Source organism: Bombus terrestris, chromosome 12 (genome assembly GCF_910591885.1).
Source record: "Bombus terrestris chromosome 12, iyBomTerr1.2, whole genome shotgun sequence".
NCBI classification, from domain to species: Eukaryota; Metazoa; Arthropoda; class Insecta; order Hymenoptera; family Apidae; genus Bombus; species Bombus terrestris.
Window position 1 is genome coordinate 9,189,897 of NC_063280.1, and position 22,533 is coordinate 9,212,429.

At 42.5% G+C, this 22,533-nt stretch overlaps 2 protein-coding genes across 11 annotated transcripts in view; one reads left to right on the forward strand and one right to left on the reverse strand.

The window, feature by feature from the left end:
* The window catches only part of LOC100647311 (mitogen-activated protein kinase-binding protein 1), an 82,890-nt gene extending 65,660 nt beyond the window's left edge, over positions 1 to 17,230 (forward strand). For 3 of the 8 annotated variants that reach the window (XM_048410723.1, XM_048410724.1, XM_048410727.1), the window contains 21 exons: positions 1,235 to 1,457; positions 2,741 to 2,956; positions 3,167 to 3,349; positions 3,595 to 3,755; positions 3,847 to 4,675; positions 4,748 to 4,958; positions 5,063 to 5,312; positions 5,403 to 5,859; positions 6,056 to 6,124; positions 6,392 to 6,505; positions 6,832 to 7,001; positions 7,075 to 7,368; positions 7,434 to 7,587; positions 7,666 to 10,126; positions 11,377 to 11,511; positions 12,025 to 12,173; positions 12,254 to 12,455; positions 12,539 to 12,665; positions 12,757 to 12,950; positions 13,206 to 13,226; positions 14,141 to 17,230. In XM_048410723.1, the coding sequence (XP_048266680.1) occupies positions 1,235 to 1,457; positions 2,741 to 2,956; positions 3,167 to 3,349; positions 3,595 to 3,755; positions 3,847 to 4,675; positions 4,748 to 4,958; positions 5,063 to 5,312; positions 5,403 to 5,859; positions 6,056 to 6,124; positions 6,392 to 6,505; positions 6,832 to 7,001; positions 7,075 to 7,368; positions 7,434 to 7,587; positions 7,666 to 10,126; positions 11,377 to 11,511; positions 12,025 to 12,173; positions 12,254 to 12,455; positions 12,539 to 12,665; positions 12,757 to 12,950; positions 13,206 to 13,226; positions 14,141 to 14,523 (7,003 nt within the window). In that variant the 3' untranslated portion in view covers positions 14,524 to 17,230. Of the gene's footprint in view, positions 1 to 1,234; positions 1,458 to 2,740; positions 2,957 to 3,166; positions 3,350 to 3,594; positions 3,756 to 3,846; positions 4,676 to 4,747; positions 4,959 to 5,062; positions 5,313 to 5,402; positions 5,860 to 6,055; positions 6,125 to 6,391; positions 6,506 to 6,831; positions 7,002 to 7,074; positions 7,369 to 7,433; positions 7,588 to 7,665; positions 10,127 to 11,376; positions 11,512 to 12,024; positions 12,174 to 12,253; positions 12,456 to 12,538; positions 12,666 to 12,756; positions 12,951 to 13,205; positions 13,297 to 14,140 lie in introns of all 8 variants that reach the window. The other 5 variants (XM_048410730.1, XM_048410725.1, XM_048410729.1 and 2 more) reach the window with 5 other exon arrangements.
* On the reverse strand, positions 15,994 to 22,071 carry LOC100647195 (glycogen [starch] synthase). Of its 3 annotated transcripts, XM_048410747.1 has the most exons (13): positions 21,669 to 22,071; positions 20,846 to 21,027; positions 20,587 to 20,771; positions 20,037 to 20,233; positions 19,770 to 19,962; positions 19,428 to 19,690; positions 19,138 to 19,348; positions 18,922 to 19,058; positions 18,709 to 18,841; positions 18,226 to 18,612; positions 17,947 to 18,147; positions 17,831 to 17,866; positions 15,994 to 16,587 (listed from the first exon to the last, which is right to left on the reverse strand). In XM_048410747.1, exons 2-12 carry the CDS (start codon positions 20,982 to 20,984, stop codon positions 17,834 to 17,836), a joined length of 2,079 nt encoding a protein of 692 aa, XP_048266704.1. In that variant the 5' UTR covers positions 20,985 to 21,027; positions 21,669 to 22,071; the 3' UTR covers positions 15,994 to 16,587; positions 17,831 to 17,833. The 3 variants fall into 3 exon arrangements, with proteins under 3 accessions (XP_048266704.1, XP_003399733.1, XP_012170277.1); XM_003399685.4 differs by lacking the exon at positions 15,994 to 16,587 and having other exon boundaries at positions 17,268 to 17,866; positions 20,846 to 21,004; XM_012314887.3 differs by lacking the exon at positions 15,994 to 16,587 and having other exon boundaries at positions 17,268 to 17,866.
* Positions 22,072 to 22,533: the final 462 nt, after the last annotated feature.

Consider the following 22,533-nt stretch of genomic DNA (forward strand, 5'->3'; position numbering starts at 1 on the left):
AAACGTACGAGAATCGCGACTCCAGTGCATAGCTGACGAAGCTGAGTGTCACTGAGTCGAAACCGCCGCGCCCATGCGTTTGCAACGCGTTATCAAATGGACCAAGAAACGCGTAACACGTGCCACAGCATTTGCAAGCGAGCGTGACTAACTGTCGCGATATGCACGTTCATCCGTGCGAGTAAACCCGTTACGAATCATCGATCGAACCCGCGGAGAGTCATCGAATCGTATCGATTTCGAAGGAAACGACGAGCCGGGCAAAGTGGCAAAAATTCGGTGCAGTCGCAGGCGTCGTATCGCTGCGGCGAATTTGCAGCAACCTTTTGCTCGTAATCGTTCGCGTCGCTTTCTCCGGCTGCCAGCCAGCGGCAGATCGAAGATGAAGTTATCGTTCGTTCACCCGAGAATTCTCCAATTTCGAGTGTCACGGAGCTTGCCTTCGCTGCTCGTAATGAACGTGTTTCGCGCGAATCGCTCGGTTCTTCGTCTGTTTTTCGCTAATTACGATGGCAGATACATATGTATGCGGCGGTCACGATTCAGGCAACGTTTCGTGAGACGCGTTACGACCACGGAATCGACATAAAGGTAGGAGCAACGGATCTAACGGTCGAATTTCTGTCGAATGCCAAAGCAGTTGTGCGAACGGAGAATAACGATTCGAAGCTTCGGATATCGTTCCGTGGTCCGTCGAAGTCGCTTGCCGTTGGCATTCGTGAAAATACCCAGTTGATAAACATTTACAGTACAACGCATTAGCGTTAGACGACTACGGTCGAAGGGACGAGAAAGAATAGCCAAAAATAGAAGAAAAAATAGGGATGTTTCTGGTTGAACGACTCCGAAGTCGTTTCGACTTGATCGACACTCCGTTTACACCGACGAATTCCAGCAACCAGTGCCGGTGGTCGACCCGATCGTTCGATCTAGAAGTTGCCTAACGCGAACTAGGTTCGAATATTTGTTCCATCTTTTCGTTTCCTCGACCCGATTCGTCGTAACGACAAAGTACCCGTTACAAAACGGTGTCCCAGCTCGCGTCTGGTACATCGAGCTCGAGCAACCGTGACGAAAGGCCATGGTCCAATCGCGGTTTATCTTATCGCGAACGATTTTGAAGAAAGAAACTTCTTTTTCTACGGTATTCGCAGAAGAACCGCTACTTGAAATCGATCTTCGATGGAGCGGAGGATAGCGAAATTCAACGATCGATCCGTCCTTTGTGTTTCAGCTGTACCGTCGTTTTGTTCAACCCACGAAAGAACACGCAGGCCCACGTGTTGAACGCTTGTCGCAAAACGGTAACTTCTTTGGCCCTCGCTGGCGATGGAAGGTTCCTGGCCACCGGAGAATGCGGCCACATGCCGAACGTTCGAGTTTGGGACATCTCCGATCCGTACAATGCCGTGCAGTTCGCCGAATTTTCCGGACACAAGTACGGCATCAACTGCGTGGTGAGTAGCAAGCTGGGAGAACCTGCAACCTGTTCGCAAAAAGCGTTCTATCGATTACGCGCGAATCGTGAAAACGAAACCGGAGAAGCTTCGGAGTGGCGAGTGCAGCGAACGCATCGGCGAGACGTTTTTCCTTTTAATTAACCATACGTTTAATTAACCATATCTGCATTAGCTTCGCGATATCACTGGCGGTATCCGCCAGCGCGTATTCGATTGTCAATCAGATTCTTTCTCTCTCTGCCTCGACAGTTCTATGGCAGAAATTACGCCGAACATCGTTGGAAACTTTTGTTGCTCGGATCGATACGTCGGGTCTGGTAGTGCAAGCTGCCTGTCGGTCACTCGAATCTGTATCACGCGCCAAGAAAATAAAGCGCTTAATTCGAGGGTACGTTTTGTTTCGCCGAGAGGAATTTAATTTCGAGGGTCTTTGTCGCGCCGCTTTGTCCGCGTTTACCTCGGCGCGAACCGCCGGTTTCCACGTGAAATTACTTTCCGCAAGCAGAGAAACCAGCTTTTCGAGTTCTATTGCGACGAACACCGAAAGTGCCGCGATGAATGCTCGCGACGAAGAAAGGGTCGCCACCACGTCGAACGCGCCTTTACGAACTCACGACTTTACCTCTGTTACGTCGCCGCTCGCATGTTAATTAAGATCCACGGCTTTTATCTCGGCACCCGCTTACCAAAGACTCCGTTTCAAGCTGCTTCCGCGGCCGTGCGCTCCTAACACAACTACGTGTCGTTGCGGATATATAAAGTTGTAATCATCGAGATCGTGCGCTATCTCTTTCTTCCTTTCGTCGCTTTGCGGACGAAACGTAAAAGTATAATTTCTATGGTCGTTCGACCTCGAATAAATATAATTGAAATATTCTCGGGTCAACGACGATTCCGTCTCGCTGGAGACAATTTTCGCGACAGACTGCTAACGAGAAGCAAGCAAACGGTTGCAGGAACGACGCGCGTTTCATCGAAGAAGTTTCAGCGAGACGCGTCGACGTCGGGCAACGTGCGTGAATACGAGATAGCATTCTCGGCAAATGAACAACGGTATCCTTTTCTTTTTTCTTTTTTTTACCTTTTTTTTTTTATTACTCGCCGTTGCATTCTCTCCATATCCGTCGAGTACGATGATCTTTGGTCGAAAACGTACAAGGCGTTTCGACCGATCTCGCTCAGGGTCTCTCGTTTCTTTTCTTTCTTCGGTCGATCGTAATCGAGACGACAAACTAGAGAACGTTTTTACACGCTTGTTCGTACGATGGTCTTTTCTCAAGGCATTTTCACCGAGCAACAAGTACGTGGTATCCGTGGGCTCTCAACACGATATGATCGTCAACGTCTGGGACTGGAGGAACAATGTTAAAGTGGCGTCGAACAAAGTCTCGAGCAAAGTGAAGGCCGTCTGCTTCGCGGAAAACGGCAATTACTTCGTTACCGTCGGCAACAGACACGTCAAGTTTTGGTATCTCGAATACTCGCGCAGTGCCAAGGTAAGTCAGATGTTAACGTGCCGTCTTTGTCCGAAAGGAACGCGGTCTCTCGTTTCTACCGTACCCTGATCGATCGAAAAGTAATTTTGCACGGGCGAGTCGTAAGGGAAGTAGAAAAGAAAGAAAGAAAGAGGATGATCGGAGGAGGAGGCAGGTGGTGAAGTAGAACGGTAACGCGAAGGTGGTGATAGTGGGAACTTTGTTGCGCAGTATAAGGAACCTGTGCCTTTGATGGGTCGGTCTGCCATATTAGGAGAACAGAGAAACAACGATTTCGTGGACGTAGCCTGCGGCCGAGGGGATATGGCGGATTCGACGTACGCGATCACCAAAACGGGGCTCCTATGCGAATTTAATAACAGGAGGCTGTTGGACAAATGGGTGGAGCTTCGCGTAAGTAATGACTTTGCTCGTAATGGCTTTGCCGGATGCTGCGTTTTTAAGGATATTACGCGACCATGAACCGACGAGGCTCGTCGCGACAAGCTGCTCTCATCGACGGAATTTATTTTAACGCGATTTGCATGAAAACAACACGGTATCAACTTGTCTCTTGGAATTGTCGAGCGTATACGCGGCACCGTGCAACGCACCGTGTACCTTGTCCGTAGCTCGTTTCAAGGAGCGGCTGTTTTCAGACGAGCAGTGCCAATTGCATGGCCGTTGGAGACAAATACATCTTCATCGGCTGCGCGGAGGGAATCGTGAGGTGCTTCAGTCCTAGCACGCTTCAGTTCATCACCACGTTACCGAGAACGCATTACCTAGGCGTGGACGTCGCTCAGGGATTGTCCATTAGGTGCGAGAATCTAAACGTTCCCTTAGATAAATTTAATCCGACGACGGTCCATCGGCGTCTCTTCATCGAGCCTATCGTCTGTCAATTGCAGTCACATGTCTCAGCATCCGACGAACGCGAGGTATCCGGACGCGATCGCGCTGGCGTTCGACGAACGGAACAACAAACTGACCTGCGTCTACAACGACCACAGCATCTACGTGTGGGACGTGCGGGACATCAGGCGGGTCGGCAAGTCCCATTCGTTTCTCTACCACTCGGCGTGTATCTGGGGCGTCGAGATGTATCCCACAGGATCGGATTCCATGACCAGTATGCCGGCTGGCAGTTTCATCACCTGTTCCAGCGACGACACCATCCGCGTGTGGAACCTCGAGAAGGACATCTCCCCGGACGACACGCTCTACAAGCGAAACATCTATAGCAACGAGTTGCTCAAAGTGCTCTACATAGATCCGGAGCTGACTTACTTGAAAGATCTGGATCTGGCGGCTGCCGGGTCGAGCGAAAAGAGCGACGCATCGTACGACGGACGAAACGGAGTCAGATCGATCCGAGTGAGCCCGGACGGGAAACATTTGGCGTCCGGCGATCGATCTGGCAATATTCGAATCCACGATCTCTCCTCGTTGGAGGAACTGTGCTTGATCGAGGCGCACGACGCCGAAGTGCTCTGCCTGGAGTATTCCAAATTCTCCCGATACTCGGCGGAGCCTCCGAGGCTGCTCGCCAGTGCCTCCAGGGATAGGCTGATCCACGTGTTCAGCGTCGATCAAGGATACAACTTTTTGCAAACGCTCGACGATCATAGTTCTTCCATCACTGCCGTTAGGTTCTTCAATCAGAGTAATCAGAGCAATCAGATACAAATGGTCTCCTGCGGTGCCGACAAGAGTATTATCTTTAGACAGTTGCAATCGGTAAGTCGGTCACCGTTCTCTCGTAGCGTCGCTTCGCGAGAGTCGCGTAGTCGAAGATCTCGATCGTTTCAGACACCGGGAGGAATGCCGCAATTCGCCAGGGGTCACAACGCCCAGGGCAAGACCACTTTGTACGATATGGAAGTCGATTCTGGACAGAAACACGTCTTGACCGCCTGCCAGGACAGGAACATAAGGGTTTACAACGTAGCCACGGGTAAACACAGTAAAACGTTCAAGGGGTCTGTCGGCGAAGACGGATCGCTCATCAAAGTGGTTCTAGGTAAGTCAAAGCATAACGGCAATGCAAATATTTGCGCTTGGTCGGAGCTACTCCGGCGAAACGATCGATAGACGGTGGTAAACCGCGTAACTTGGACATTTCAGACGCATCGGGAATCTACGTAGCTACCTCGTGTACGGATAAGACGTTGTGCGTGTACGATTACTACAGCGGCGAATGCATGGCCACTATGCTCGGTCACTCGGAGTTGGTGACAGGGCTGCGCTTCAGTCCCGACTGTCGCAACCTCGTGTCCGCCAGCGGAGACGGTTGTATATTCGTGTGGCGCGTTCCACGCGACATGGTCGTCACTATGCAGGCGCGTCTCGCTCAGCAAGCGATGCGAGCTGGAAAGTAAGAGAACCTTACGTTTGCCTCTTATAGTTTCGAACGAACGACAAACGCGATCGATAGCACGATATGGATGGAAATGCGATGTTACAGGAGGCCGTCACAAGTGAACGGCACGGGCATCGACATACAGCTGGACAACGAAACTTTCGGCTCGCCACCGCCGGAATTCCTCGATCCAAACGCGAACCCAACGTCGCAGAACGTAGGCGTGGACTACAGATTCAGCGTGGGCCAGTTACCCCTCTGGGCGAAGAAGCAGATAAACACGACGAACGCGGACGAAGGTGCTGTCCTCGGTTCGAACGTGAGACCCCTCGGTGTGGACCTGCCGAAGGGCAGATGGGCGCAAAGGGTTCAGCAAGGAGACGGTATAACGGTCAAGTCCGTGTACGACAGCGACGAAGTTATACCGTTTCCTCCACCTCGTGGCGCTATCGATTCCGATGGCGGCGGCGGAGGCGGCGGTTCGAAAGATAGTTCGATCGACAGCGGAACCGAGACCAAGTGCAGCAGCGATTATCGCAGGGAAACGATCGTCATCAAAAGGGTAAGGTCGCTTTCTGACACGCGTTACCCGTGGACAAAGATCGCGCGTTAATCTCTTATCGTTTTCGAGATCGTCCTCGGCATCGATCCGCGCTAAAACAAACCTCCTAATGGATCAATGAATCGTTCCTTTTCTTTTCTTTTCTTTTTCTTCGAATGGTGCTCACGATACGCTAACGATCGATAACTGGTTCTAGGAAGAGGACGAAACTGTATTTCAACCTTGCCCAGATAGTTACAGAGAATTAGCAGATGAAACGAAACAGGTACTAACTGATTCCCAGTAACACAATAATTGTAATAATTTCTCCGTATCCAGTGAGTGTTGTCAGTGTGCATTTGCGAATCGCGGGCAGCTCGCGAGAGGAACGGACCAACCACACTTGCGTTTGTCGTTTACTTTGTCCAGTCAGCTTCCACACTGCTCAATTTCTTTTCTTTTATTTTATTTTACTTCTCCCATCATAACGTCAGATTATTTGTTCGCGATTGTTTTGTGTTGATTCTATTTTGTTTCAACCGATGACATATAGGTGATCGGTGGTAACGTGACTGTAACTAGAGGTAGCAATATCACGGAATTGACGCGACAATCAAGGTGTCGTCATCATACCGACGATAGCAGTCTTGGCAGCTTTAAATTTGAGGTATAATCTCACTAACGCCTCAAACACACTTATACCAAAGCATCGCCAATCAGTAACGCAGTCAAACAGAAAACATTCAAAATACGTATGTCGAGTTTAAGAACGATCATTGTACATGTCTTTCTATACTTGTAGCTTTTCAGTTACTCATGTTGGTTGCTTTAATTTCTCGTAATAAGTACATATATATATATATATATATCTAACCTTAGAGCCTCGAAACAGCCGAAACTCACGCTTCATCAAGTAACCATAGCTCGTAGGTGAAACAACGTTTGGAAAGAGGGACGTTCGCGTCTAAGATATTTTAATTATGTATCGTATAGGATCACGAGAGTACCGAGCACGACGGAGACGTGGAAGATTACTCGGAAGGAGAGAATGGTACAACCGGTTCAGAGAAATCTCATCACAGGTTGATGTATTATCCTGCACCGGAAGATACGGTGTCGAATCAATTCACCGTAAACGCGATGGACGTCGAAGAACTTCGAAGGTCGGAGACGTCACCTTCTCGTTTATCGTTTTACGAATTTTCTACACCCAAGTTACCCGAAAATGTTTTACAGGTCTCAGAGGAGACAGAAGAAGCCTAGAAACGGAGAGAGCGGTCGAACGAGCGAATTAACCGCTTCTGGTAGTCAAGACGACTCGGACTCCGAGGGCGGTGCTTCAACGCCCAGTGCCGAGCGAAATCCTCTGTCTATGTTGTCGGAAGCTAGTTCGGAGGGATTCGACCAACTGGCCAAGCAGAGTCACCGTGAAAAGTTCCTTAAGAACGCTTTTGAATCTCTCAGCGGTGCCGAAGAGCCTACGAATAGAAGCGTCAAAACGACTAGCATCAGTTCCCAGTTTCACGGAAGGTAATTGCTTATCGTTTATAGTTGCGAATAGATCTCTTTGAGAGTTGACGAAATGACGATTGCAGACTCAGCGGTAACGGCGATAACGGCGGCAACAACAAGATTCGCAACGCAGCGGTAGTGAACGCAACGAAGCAAGCGAGAGGCGACTCGGACGTCGCGAAGAAGCGCGAAGAGTTGCAAAGGAGAATAGAGGAAACTAGAAGAAAATTGCAAAGCGTAAGTACCGCGAAACGAAACGTTATCGACGCCGCGTGATTCATAGGCGATATCGCGGTTTGATCGTTGGTTTTTCAGGTCGGCTATAAATCGTCGTTAAAAACCAGTCAAAGCATATCCGACTTGAGCAGCCATATACCGGAGAAACATCATCGTTCGAATAGATTGAGCACAGGTAACAAATCTGGTCAGCAAACCCAATACTCGAAACCGATCAATCCCTGCAAACCTATACCGAATCCAAAGCCCCCGTTAAAACCTCAACAACTCGTTAACAAAATATCGGTTGTGGGTAATGCGCCACTTAAGCTAGATATTCCGAACGATAATTGCTTATCCAAAAGTCCGACTACGTCGTGCGTAAATGACAAGACAAAACCGTCTCTTAGTCGACCGTTAACGTTAACGTTAAAGAAAACTGAAAAGTATAAGCTATCGCTGAATAAACCGAATCAATCTTTGCCCGAATCGCCCGTCTGCGAAGAGCTAAAGCTCTTAAAGGAACAGTGCAAAAAGAACGTTAGCCGATTCGCGAGATTCGCTCAGAAAAGGAGATCGTGTAGTTACTTTATCGGACTCGATGACAACGAGGAAGACATGGAAAATATAGCCAAGTCTTTCGAGAGTTTGCCCGCGATGAACGAGCGCAACATAGAAAACTTGAACGACCCGATGGACGACGGGGACGAAGGGAACGGAAACTTCAGCGACGATTCCCTGGAAGGTGACTTTAAGAATCCACCTCGACGATGCGTCAGCGATTATCAGATAAACATGCATATCGATCATCAACAAGGCACTCAGAGAAACTATTCCACGTATCAGACTTTCTCGAAACGAATACTAACCGGTTCTCAAGAAAGCATCCTTTCGGACGCCTCGGTCGAGTCTTTCTCGAAGGGAAGCGCTGAAATTTTGGATTATAGCCACTACGACAACGACAGGCATTCGAGCGCGAGCTTCTTCTTGTCCCGCCGAAAGATGCAAGCTGGTCGAAGTCACGAAAGCATTCTCACGGATGAATCCGATTATCAGATGTTCCCGTTGCACGAGAACATCGATCACCGAAGCACCGAAAGCGTGTTGACCGACGACTCGGACTCCTTAGTGAAATCCGCGCCGTTGGAGATGCTGTTCGATTCTCACTATAAACGAAAAAGGCAAAATTCGGAAACGTACAGCGGTAATCCCAACAACGCCGTGATACCATCGAGCAATACCGAAAATTCTGTCAACGATCCAACGTCTTGTCGGGCTGTATTCAGATCGAAATCGCTGCAGGACACGCGAATAAGCCAAGCCAGGAACGAGAATAGCTATTCGGAGGATAACGCGCAGCCGGCAACTTGCATCTACTACGAATTCAATTTCAACGATCAGAGCGACACGAACGTCGAAATGAGAATTGGAACTAAATCGGACACCATGTCACGAAGCAATAGCCTAAAAGTTGCAAAGGAGCCGCAATCGATGTTGATTCTGAACGATTTCGTGGCTCACAAACCACCGAAACCTAAACGCAACTCGGCTCGAACGCAGAGCATGCGGAACAGAGCACGCCCCGCCTGGAACAAGTACGTAGACTCTGCGTCTCAGTCTTCCTGCGTCAAGCCCGCCGATTCCGACAACTATCCGAACAAGTCTCACGGGGAGGAACGAGCAGTCAGAAACGGTGCCGAAGCGAAGTCCGATACGAACGAATCTTTGCACGCTTCCAAGAGGATCGAGCAGTTGTTGCAACCCTCCAGCTATTCTTTGCAACCAAGCGACGATAAAGATTCGAAGACCAAGTTTTACAGCCTACAGACTCGTCGGGCTGACAAAGGTATCGCGTACGACGCGGGTGGACCGATGGACAACTTTGCCTTCGATCCAAACGATTCCTCTTGTCAAACGAAGAGTTATCGAGGCCGCGACGTGGACGAGGATCAAATAGATTCCTCCCACACGGAGAGAAATCGACATCGTTGCTTCGAGAATCAGATACCAACGAAAGACACGCAGGAGACCTACGACTCTCTGGAGCCTCCCACGACAGTCTCCTGCGACTTGCAAGCGACCGGCATGCAAAACGCTTCGAATCTATTGACGACGAACGAACGCATCGACAATTTGGACGCTAGCGTCGATCTCAGAATCACTCGAGCCATCGAAGGGACCGTTAAGTTGCTCTCCAAGGAATTCGAAAACTTGGTGAGAAGGGAGCAATACCTTATGAAGGAGAAGTGTCTGCGAATGTCGCATTGCCAGGAGACGAGCGAAAACTTCGCCAAGCTGGAGGCGGAAAGGGACGGCAGATTTTGTTCGTTGAGGCGCGACATAAGATTCCATTCCGGTGGCGAGGATAGCGATTGCGCGGACACGTCTGCGATGGACAAGTCGATGATGGAAAGCGGTTCCTCCACGTCCGCTTCGAGCTGCACGAACTCGCCGAAGCGAATGTGGCCGCCAGCCTCGCGCTGCCAAAGTCACACGAAGTGGACTAAAACGTTGCCCACCATTAATCAAGCTATTCTACCATCCAAGCATCTGTACGCAGGTACTTCGCCCGAAAGAAAATTGTCCTATCATTCTGTTCGTTTCGTTCGTTGCAGTAGTAGTACAGTTTTTCTTATCTGGATGCCGAGAAACCGTGCCATTCTACTGTGATCATTTTCGCTGCTCGATTATCGATCTCGATCGATGCCCACGGGGCAACGTGACCGCGACACGAGGAAACAAGGTTTTTCGCAACGAAAAGCATGAGAAATCGCGGAGAGAGAAAAACCAGTAGCGACGTTCTCGGATAGTCGAACGTGTCGGGCAAGAGAATCGAGGAACGAGTCGTTCAATGTTTGTCCGAGTGTGTAACGACAACCGAAAATCGTGTAAATACCGTCGTTCGACACTCGGCACAGCACGATCACAAAAGTTTCTCATCGTTTATTACATCTACGATAATTTTCTTTTCCGCATCCTAAATGTGAATGTTATTCTTTATGGTTTTGTTATATCTGTCGATATAGTATCGTTACTATCCGACCGAAAACATATTTCGCTTCTTTTATTTTAGTTAGCGACGATAGCGATCCCGTACTTTTCAGTTTGAACATTTACGAATATTTTTTCGAATTTTTCGTTTGGCATGACACGTGATCGACAGCATGTTTTGTCTTCACGATGTAGTTTAATCCCGCTTCCTTGTCCCACTATCGATCACTTTTGTCTTATTTTATTAATTATACTCGTGCGCCAAAGTCGATCGCGTTGACCGTACACGTACCACCAAGCGTCTGTACTATTTCATAGTTTGCATTCGCAGAGTACGAAGTTACGTGGATCGGCTTTGCACTGGAATTTCTCTTTTTTATTTATCTCACGCACTCCACATACATTTTGCATCTTTGTTTCCCTACGAAAGTCATGATTTTTCGAATTTTTATATTTACTATAATTCATTAACCAGACGGTTGATCGTACGTCGATCGTACCGTCTCGCGATTGATTCGTTGCTTTCGCGACGTGCATGAATGAGAGAAAGCAGCTTGCCTTTAGACGTTCTGAAAATTCCTAAACCGTACTTTTCGTTGTTTGAAATTTAAAAGACGTAAAGCCCAGCTAAGCAAACCTAATGCCACGATTAAAAAAGAAAACACAAAAAAAAAGAAAAGAAAGAGAAAGAGAAAGAACAGTCAGAGGTAAGTGTAACTCTATAGAGAAGAGACACGATCATTATAAATACACATTAAAAATCTTTGAGCTAAGGGAAAAAGTAGCTTAGTGCATGTGTGTGCGTGTTGTTGTCGACAGTTGGCAGTAGTGGGGGGCGAATCTCGTCAAAAGTTTTTGACAGCGAAGAAGAGGGGGGTGGCATGCGACGTGCCTGCTCGCTGAGTGATCTTTCCGTCAGCCCGCCAAATAGGTTACTGCATGGCCCGATACAAGGTACCCTTTCATTGTGTGCCACGTCTATGAGGGTCTTTCCAACGACAATTATCTAAATTGCACCGGGAGAACGTCAACGGGCAACTTGGTCTTGCCCTATCAAACTTGTTCCTCGTTTTTGCCATTCTTCTTGATGATACATTCGATACAGCCCTCTACTAGTTGTCAAAGTCACGGTACAAGGTCGTATGATTTTACTAGAAGTTACTTTGGAACGACCCCCTTTTATAATATGGAAACTTTGAATCGATAGTTCGATATTTTGTGTACGCCGATGTCGATGCCATCGTAAACCTCTGCAGAGATTAAATCTCAGATCGTTCGAATTGGAAAAGCGTTAACGTTATCGGATATGATCGTCGATATCGCAGTTTTATACAAAGTAACGAACAGTTTCGCTCTTACTTCTGTCTAAAAAAGAAATTTGCTCTGTGCAGTGTTGCATTTCATCGCTAAAGATAGATAGACGATGACTTTACGTAAGGTGAATTTGTTGCTAATTGGTGCTAATAGTTTCAGGAAAAGTAGGTAATAAGAACGCGAACGCTTCGGCGAGAAGTGGACTAGGAAGTGCAAATAGCGGGAATCAGTCGCGGCACGGTTCGACGAAGAATCATTCTTCTCACATGACAAGGAGCAGCAGCGTTGGCGTCCTAAATCAGGTATACGTCAATTTTGGTAAATTGTGAAAGCGCGTCAAATTGTAGGAAATGCGTTCTCTGTTTTAACGATAACGTTGCAGAGTGACTCGGAATCGGACGTTGGAGCTGGAAACAACAGGGGTTGGAACAATCAGACGGGCAGCAACAGAATCAGCGGGTTGATGAGGCCGACGATCAGTTCGCAAAACAAAATCAATCATCAGGCGAAGTCGAACTCCTCTTCTAACAGCAATTTGCCTTCCGTTCTCAGAAGAAGAGGAATGCAGGGAGCATATTCAAGTGGTAATTATCGTCACAGATATTAACCAAAGCTTAAGCAACCAAGTTACATTGGCCTCAACCATGTTACGCGTATTCTTTTGCAGTAAATCTAAGTCAAGTGGGTAATCAGGAAGATTCAAGTTCGGAAGATACTTCCTCTAATGGAAACGGTGGAAAACCGGCGCTTCCACCGAGACCTCGAAGTATCAGCATCGACCACTCCACGACGAGGTACGTTAAATCAAACTGAAACCTATTTTTCTCTTCTTTTACACGCGTTAATCGGGATTCCATCATCGATGCATCTCGCTTCTTTTTACAGCTTAAGTCTACCCGGTACAACGGTAAGAAGGTCGGGATCGACGACGATTATAACTAACGGTCGTAACGGAAATAACACGATGGGACAGAATGCAAGTCGAATGTCGACGACAAATCGCAATCAATTAGATCCTAGCCCACAGGAACTTCCAGTTAAAGATACCGATCGTGCCATCGATGTAGCCAGTGCCGAATGTAAGCACCGCGATTATCTTCATTTTCCTTTATTTTGTCTATGTGCGTGTTCTTACACGCACGCGTATTTCTCACAACTCACGATCATCTTGTCGTTTTTCAAAGTGTAAGCATGCAAGATTGCAAGAAGCTGTAATACGATATATACGATTATAGATAAACGTACTCGAACGTTCTATCGATTGGGATATTAAGTTTTTATTATTTAATTTTCGTCTGAGAAAATATAATCTAACAAGGATTTTACTCTTGCAGTAGGCACGGATAAAACATTAGGTAAACTAAAGACACCTATTGAGAATGCTGTCCTGTGAAAATAATAAATCTTTCAGTCTGTTAAAAATTTGTAAGTGATCATGCTATGACAAGGCGAAAACCATTCAAACAGAATCGTTTCACGCGAATTTTAGTACAGACTAGGATATAATAGTCTGTAGGTCGCTGTATATAATATATGTGCTGTACATGTGACGTTCAGAATTTTCAGAGAGAACGCGTAGCATCGTTTTCGTCATGAAACGAAAATGATGCAGCTTTTAGTTGAGACTATAAAACGCGTCCAACTGTCATTGCATCTTCGAGTCCAAGATATCTCATTATTTTCCACGTTCCTTCTGCTTTGTATGTGTTTAATTAATCGTGGAGAAAATTTCCTTCGCCTTCGGAGATTCGATCGCTTTTCCAGTTTAACTCGTCTATAAGTTCTATAAGTATGTAAATACTGCACATAAATGTTGTACATAAATATTCACGGAAGAAGTTTGGGACATTCCGCGTCATGTCAATCATAAGAAAATCACTCGAGGACCAGCCATGAAGATATTGTTATTTAGCTCATTGCATAGACCTGGAAAATTTAGCTCTCATCGTTAGAATATTACCCAAGTCTCTAGGTCTCGATCACAATAGCATGGTCTCATTACGGATTTTAGAACTGATGTAACCTGCACGCTGCACGATTTCATTCGACCTTTTTTCATGTTGCGAAGCGGGTACTACATGCTGTACATTGAAAATATAAATCATGTAACATCCGCTTGTGCCTGACGTGCATCGTTAAAAATGTAAATGTTCGGTCGAATCGAACCTCTTTTTCTTATCGGGTACCGGAACGTTCGCATTTTTAAGCACGTATTCTTAACGGTAAACCTTTGCGAGCAGCGTATTAAAGAAACTGTCGCTTTTTGCAGTGTCAACGCAACTGTGCAATACAATCGCAGACGAATTAACACGAACAGCAGACAATGTCGTGCAACTGTACAAACGTTTAACGATAGATAACGAGGATGATCCGTCTCGAGCGAGCATTGACAGGGACACGATGTTGCGCGGCCTCGAGTCGTCCGTGAACGAGACGATGCGCACATTGCGACTGGTGGTTTCAGGTGGCGAGGGCCACGAAGGTTCCACCAATCCCGAAAACGTTACAATGAACGAAGCCACCGCCAAATTCCAAGAACTGCTTGCTGGCCAAGACCAAGGAAAAGTGGTTAACATGATGCAGCAATACTCCGAGTTGCTACTAAACATGATGCAACAGAGAATGGGAGGGACGCAATCAAGCCATACGTAAAATCCGTCCATTCGCTAGTTCTCTAAGAAGAAAACGAACGATCAGGACATCAGCTACAGCACACGGTCCTCAGGTACCGTATACACGAGCACATAATGCTCTACGCCTCTCAATCTCTGTAAACTCTTCCTAAAAGCGTATCGAGACACGGTAGATAGTATTTAAGATCCTGGTTCTGAATTCTTATCTTCGATCTCTCGTTGTTTCTGAGAATGGTTTTACGAGTGCGCAGGATCAAAAGTTTAAGCATGAAATGTTTTTTTTTTAAATACGCGAAACGGTTGTTTCATTGTAAACGTTGCTGTTAGAAGGTTGGCGATTCAACGAAAAGAATTGGTCGTTTGAAAGTCAATATCTGTTTCTGTTTTTTTTTCTTCTTCTTTTTTTTCGAAAGCAACGGATCTTTATATTTTCGATTGAATGAGTTTGAATGAATTTTGTCCTTGATCGACAAGCCGCGTATCGCGTAAGTCGTGTCGTTCACTGAATGGTGTTTCTAGCCAAAGTTAATAGAATATTTATCAGCGATTTCGTGCGACCAAATATACAAGATTCGCGAAAATTTGAACGGGCTAATTTAGAAACAACTAGAAATGTGACGCGGCAATTTTCAAGTTTCTAGAAATGTTGCGTTTGGAGATCTTTCCTGTCCAATTTGGAAGGAAAAGCGGGAAATGAAAAAATTACTCGTATCTTGAGGCCATACGCCGATAAATGCCAATTAACTAAAGACTCTTAGATTAGTTTTCGAACAAATATATATATATATATATATTTATCGATCATTGCGCGATATATTATAACATTAGTCCTCTTGTTATGTAACCAAAGGTTGTTTGTACCTATGGTCTAAAAAGCAGTATCCCTTCCTTCCCCCGATATTTGCAAAAGCTTCGAAAAACTGTAATGAACGTATGCAGTGAGCGATGTAAACTTGCCAGTTCGAGTAAAAGAAACAAAAAAGAGTAACTAGTTTCTAATTAACGCATTTAGATGAAAGAAGAATGTGTATCGGCTTTGTAGACTTACCCGTGTGTCTGTCAGGGATAGAAAACGGATATGTGATTTTATATCTTTAAAACGAATATAATCGCCGAATAGGACGGTAGTGTCGCCTACTAATTTTACTTGTAAAAGAAAAGATAAACAAGTAATTGTCGAACAATGAATCGCAAGTCGAGATAAGGGAAAACAGTAACAGCGAGAAGTTTCATTTTTCATCGACGAATTGATTTGAACCGAGCCTACGATGGATACACGGAAACTGTGCTACGTTAGTAACTGCATATTTTGTCATAGAAATTATAAATATTTTTACACGCGAATAACGTCGAGAGACAAACAAAGCAAAAGTTCCACAAAGTACCGTAAACTTTCGTTGAAAGATTATACTGGAATTCGAGGGCTAAACGGGCTTTACAAGTTTCAAAGGAAGGAATTGCATCGAGGAATCAAAGTATTACGAACACGTATTATTAACGATTTTAACGTTTATTACAAAATACGCGCGATTCGTTTCTCCGTTTAATAAATTGTAATTACATTTGTCCTCTGTGTAAAGTTTCCATATTGTATGTAATGTATAAAACGTGCCATTTAGGTTAACCAGTATCATTTGCTTGTACTTTCTACGAGAACGTTTTATTGCTTCTTTAGGCGTGTATCATTAATCTCTTTGTTGATAAACATGTAAGATATCTTTAGTATCATTCACGGGGACATAGGCCTAAAGTTGTTTTCATTCGATTACATAATTTATTAGATACTGGGTTAAGAAAGACGATCCTTACAACAAATTGCAATTCAGTATTGCTTTACTTTATATAATATCACTTCTTTTTCTTTTCATCGATGACTCGATCGGGAAAATATTATTTTTCATTGTTTAATCGTGTAATTTTTGCTAGTGAAAAAAGCGACTTTTTACGGTGATGACTATTATTCTTGAATGATACGGATCAATACCTTCGCCATTCGTTGGTTTCATATTTTTCAGCGAACATGTCTCAACACAAGTAACGTCGGAATTAACCCACGTATCATTTGCGGACAGAAGTCGATATGCTGAAAATCAAAAATATCTTTTGTCGCTTATAGCGGTTAGAATCTGAAATATCTCTACTATCATGTATCACAACTGCCTATCGTGGTAGATCTTATCGTTTTAGAAAATCGATGTAAATCACTGATTTCGGCGGTGAAGGTGTTGATTTCGTCTAATATATCATTATGTATTATAGAAACTAGAAATATTTTATATTCAATGTCAGCATTTTTGTAATACATGAACGTTAGCGTATAAAATCATGGAAGCGGACGTGAAAGGTGGAAAATGTGTCGAATCTCGTCTCATACATCTCCTCGTATATTTACCCAGCTTTATGTGGTAATGAACCATTCCAAAATTTCACTCTCTCAGTGTAATAATCATCAAAGACATTTAAATACTTTTAATTGATTGCAAAGATGATTAACGGCTTTGTATATTGTTGTATTTGTTATATTAAGACGTATTGTTATGTAATATGTTACTACTCGTTTCTTTAATGTGTATATATTTATTTCAAAGTTTTTGCAGGAAGCAAGACAGTTTGGTAATCGCAAATGCCAAATGTAATAATTTCGTCGTGAAAGAATGTAACTTTTTAGCACTTTGTTTTGTATATTATGTTGATAATTAATAATATAATAATTCTTACAAACTGAAGAAATTTTAGCACTCTTGTCAAAAAATAGAAAACCGATTAAAACATACGTTCAAAGCTTTATTTTCAGAAAACATTGTATTAACAAGAACGAACATCACAGGATGATGGAAAATATCGCTCATCCCGGCGACTCGATGACTAAAAATGTTAAAAAGTTTTTCTTCTTGTTCTAATTCTCATAAAAATATATAACCGTCTCTATACAATAGGAACACACTCGCTAAATATATGGATATACGTAACATTAAATATAATTTTTAAAAGATAACAATTTCATCGATAGATCAGTGGAACATTACGTGCGAATAAGATTCGTGGAAGACTTATTTCTGATGATTTTGCATGTCGTGTGATGTAAATACTGTTGTAATATACTGTTATGTTGTCATGATCATATTTCTTATACGGTGTGAAAGGAGTAAGAGTATATGATGAGTAATTGTAAAAGTAAAAAGTATGACGAACCGTCTTATTTAATTTAATAATTCTCTTCATGGAAGACTATATTAAACAAATTATTAGTACTGCTATCGTAAAGTCTCCACGTATTCATCTAATATACACAATTATTCGCCACTAATTTTTGCATATCTTTTTACCATTTATGTGCCAGTTGTTTGGCGTAATTCCTCTAGCTGTAATAAAAAATAATAGTTTCAATCAAAGGTTTTAAATTTAAAAATTCGAAGTAGGAGATTGATAGAATATTACAAACCTCCTTCTCTTCGTCTACTTCGTCTTCTTCGTCGGATCCGTGAACCGACGCAGCAGGAGTAGTGTGTCTCGAAGAGGAAGGCGACGGCGGTTCACTAATAGGTCTAGGATAACTGAAACGTCCTACTCCACTTTCAGCATATTCAGAAGCGAGTTCTGGATAAACGATTGTCAAAGCTTTGATTCTAGCCTGGCGGTAGTACTATTGAAACAATCGTGTATTTAGTTGATTTACTTAGAAAGCTAGAAACGTGAAAATTTAAGTAATAGATACACTTACGATGCCAAGGTTTCTCCAGTCAAGGAGATCACTAAGACGTTCGGTACGATTTCTTTGAATAATACGTTGTCGACGACTCAGTCGTGCAAAATCAAACATATAATGAGCAAGTTGTTGAACAGTGTTCTCCAGGCCAATGAATCGTCTGTCCACAATATAAATACCATAACTCATTGGATCAGCTATGTGTTCTTGCATGAAACATCCGAAACCAGATAGATTTGTGGTTATACTGGGGATACCCATAACTGTACATTCTGCAGGTGTGTACCCCCAAGGTTCATAATACGACGGAAAGACACCTAAGTGACATCCTCTGACAAATTCTTCGTAATCAAGCCCAAATAATGGATTCGTCGATGATAGGAATTCTGGATGGAATACTATCTACGATACGAAATTGATACCAGTTACGTATAATTATAATGGGGATAATAACGTTTTAATCACATTGCCGCATAATTACCACACATAATCGATTACCTTCACTCGATCGTTAACTGTATTGAAAAGATTGCATCTTCTGATGGCGTTTAATACCGGATCGTTCCAGTCGTCTACGACATTGTGAGTGGTGACCGGAGGCAATCCATTTCTTTGTAGGGCATATAAACATCTGAAACGATAGAAATAATTTCAACATGTTTTTTTTTTTTAACTCTAATTGAAATCATTGTAATTTCAATCAAATATTACCGTTTAATTTTGATGGTATCTTCTTTCTGTAAAAGATCTTGCGTGTCAGGCATACGACCAGAAAGACACAATTCATACATTCGCTTTCCTATTTTCTGTTGTATGTCGTTGATTGTATCTCTTAAAGATTTGGTAACCTTCAACGAAAAAGCAAATTCTCATATTAATATTAATAATCGATATAGTTCTTCGTTGATTTGAGATTATTTCACTTACAGCATGACCACGCAACGACTCTACATTAAAATTATTAGTTCGCGCTGGAAAAATAAGGAAAGCCACGACGGTCATATCAGGTCTAGATGTTTTTAAGTAATGGTTCAACCTGGCCAAAGCCTCGATAAATATATCGGCGCCCTTGTTTCCAAACTCGTAACGTCCAGCAATAAAAAAGTATAAGGTTTTATCCAGATCGAAATCATAGTGCCTGAAATGGTGATTTAATGCAGATAGTTTATGACACAGAAAACGAATGTTACGTGAATCTTGTATTACAGTTTACATACCCGTAAAAGTGACCCCTCACAAATTCGTGTATTTTTTCTTTACTAACAGCGTGTAAATTTTGAAATTCATGAATTGCTGCAAATTTTTTCACGTTGAGCCCATTTGGTGTGATTATATCAGGTTTTCGTCTGAGTAAATGCTCCGCTTCGAAACCTGTTATGTCCGAAACAGTTGTGAATATATGCGCTAAATGCGTAGCTGCACGTTCCATACAGTATCTATGATAAATTTGACGCTTTCCTGCTTCTTCATCTACGTTGAACTATAGATAAATTAAAGAAATTAATACGGTCAAATAATATTGACAAAAGAGATTAAATTCAAGTAGGTAGCTACGATACCTTATCTAAATTATTATAGAAATCAATCTTTCCCGCGCATAAATATCTTCCTAGAAGAGTGGCATGAGTAGTAAAAACTGTCGCAACGTCTACGTGTCTGGTTCTTAACGCGATTATACCAACACCGGCTTGCCATTCGTGACAATGAACCACGATTCGAGGAGGAACGTCGCAATACCCTTCGGCAGCTTGTCTAAGATTTAAAAATTTATTTTTAAGGGAATAATGAATCAGATAAAATTGATTTTTGCGTTATGTAAAATTCACCTGAATTCAGAAATAAATTGACACACAAGATAACCAAGAATAACTGCATCATTAGCTTCTATATCCAAATGAGGAATACCAAGATTACAAGTATTCCATAATTCCTGCTTATATTCATCCAACTTCCATGCTGCACTTCCAATATCAAGCAGAATGATCTGTGGGTTTCCATCCACTAGCCAGGTTCCTGTTATCACCTCAATAAGAATTCTTTATGGCAAAATAGATCTCATTTGCTTTTAATTTTCATAGATTTTATTGAAAATAAGGAAAAACAGGGAGTAACTACATTATTTACTTGCAGGGGCAACTGACCTTGAATTAATTTTGGCTTTGTACCTGGACTTTAGCCAAATTGCTATTTTTAGTATATAATGAAATATTACAGTAATTGCAAGTGTATATCTGCGTCAAAACAACAAACTTTTATCTGATTAATCTGTTCATGCTCCATTACATACTCTCTTCTATCACTTTATCTTTGCACAATTAAAGTTTTAAGTAAATACAGTACTCAGAGTACTTTATAGAGAATGTTATTTAAACTTACTTTAAATCCTTGATCACGCAAAGCTTGAACAGCTAAATGCAATGGATTATTATGTGGAAAATCAGCTTCCTCTACTTCAGTACGTGCTGAGGTCTCTTTGTATGGGCCAATAAGACAATATTGATCTCCCATTTCTTCTGTTGATACAAAAGCTTTGGAACGTATTACAGTGTATATACCACCAACTAAAAATGCAATAGTGAAGAGTAATTAATATAAATCAATAAATTAATGTTTTGCTTTGGTATATTATGCATACCCTTATTGGCAGCCTCCCATGCAACTTCAAAATTCCATCGATTTTCATGCTGTGCTGAATATCCACGATCCATAAATTCTAATAAGTCATTACTGCTGTCCATACGGTAAAATCTTCTAGATACACGTTCTCTTGACATTTTGTTGGATCTTTTGCACCCTTAAATTTGTACAAATCTAAACCTTTAATTCAGGATGATAGATATTATCTTTAGAGGAATTAAGATGTATAAAAGGATTTGAATCATTTAATAACAATATATTAGACTTTAACAGTAAAATTTTTTTAATGGTCTTTTTCACCTTCTTTTGTGGAATTTTTTTAAATGTATTTTACAATTTTTCTGACAAATTTTTGATTTAATAGCAATTATACAAGTAATATTCTATATTTTATTTCTGAAAAGGTATTAAAAAAGATAAGACACAAAATCGACTAAAACACTAAGGATATAGCAATAAAGATAGCTCGATATTAATGTAGAAAACAAATATTTCGTTTCATGTTTAAATCAATTGAATTATTGAAACAACTTCCCGAAAATCAAGATCAACGCGAGCAAGTGCAATTTTACGAGCGTTAAGTATTTTCCTACGTATTTAACTGGCCAAAGTTATAGTTATATTATACTCGAAAGAAACACGTTGCCCCTTGAAAGAATCTATCGAAGGTCAATGACAGCACTAACGTAAGTATTGCCAGATTGCTACTACTGTAGGGGTTTGCCGGTTCCATTAAATCATGTAGAGTTCACTGTTCCTTAAGAATAGTAAACGAAAACAAGGTATAAAAAGTAATGTTTAAATTCGAACAACTCACTTATTTCCGCTCTAAACGATGTATCACAACAGAAAAGGAAAAAGATGAAGAACAAGTAAGTTGTGGACGGACGAATAGTTCCACGGTCAACCTCCCGTGAAGGTCACCACAAACTACGAAAGGTCACAAGGACTTAACGGGGCTCGAGTCAGCCCCAGTATATCGGTCTACTTTAAACACGACGAACCTTGCTCGATTCACTGATAACCACATTGCCTCGTGTTTCTTTCGTAACAACAGATGGCACGAGATATCTCGAAGAAACCGTCCTTGGCTTATGATCAACCTCGTCAATTTCTTTTGTCGATATATATGTACCTAAATATGCCCCATTCAAGTGCATACTCGCAAAGTACATACATGCATCCCGATGCAACTGCTGATATTATATTATTTTTGGTTACATATACATATATACAAATTGACAAATTCTTACATTTACAAAGAAATTTATCTGAGTCATCAGACAAAATTTATACTCTTGGATTACTCAATACTCTTGGATTACTCAATACCCTTGGATTTATAATTCATGTTACAGATTTTTCTCGCTCTGACATTCCTCTTATATGTAAATACAACACATTGTGAACATACGTATAAATCAGAGAATAATCATTTACACTAGAAAGAAATCGTGACATATATTGTTCTTAATTTGTAATTATTTATCAAAGTTTTGATTAATTTTTTCATGTCGAGAAATAGAACATAAAACGCAGTTAAAATTTCATGTACCACGAAGATTATATTAAATAATTAGTACAATTCAATGTTTAAAAGTAATTCTCTCAATTTCAACTAGATTTATTCGAAACGATTAAAAATAATAAGTAACAGAGATTTATCGATTTACGTTTCTTTGCTTC

What these genes read in the sequence shown, in the direction of transcription:
- LOC100647195 (XM_048410747.1), bottom strand. Translation starts at nt 20,984, where the DNA reads ATGTCAAGAGAACGTGTATCTAGAAGATTTTACCGTATGGACAGCAGT. An exon ending in TGCGTGATCAAGGATTTAAA is followed by an intron (nt 20,234 to 20,586) that starts GTAAGTTTAAAT and finishes ATTCTTATTGAG; the next exon opens with GTGATAACAGGAACCTGGCT. An exon ending in TCTATAATAATTTAGATAAG is followed by an intron (nt 19,691 to 19,769) that starts GTATCGTAGCTA and finishes ATTTATCTATAG; the next exon opens with TTCAACGTAGATGAAGAAGC.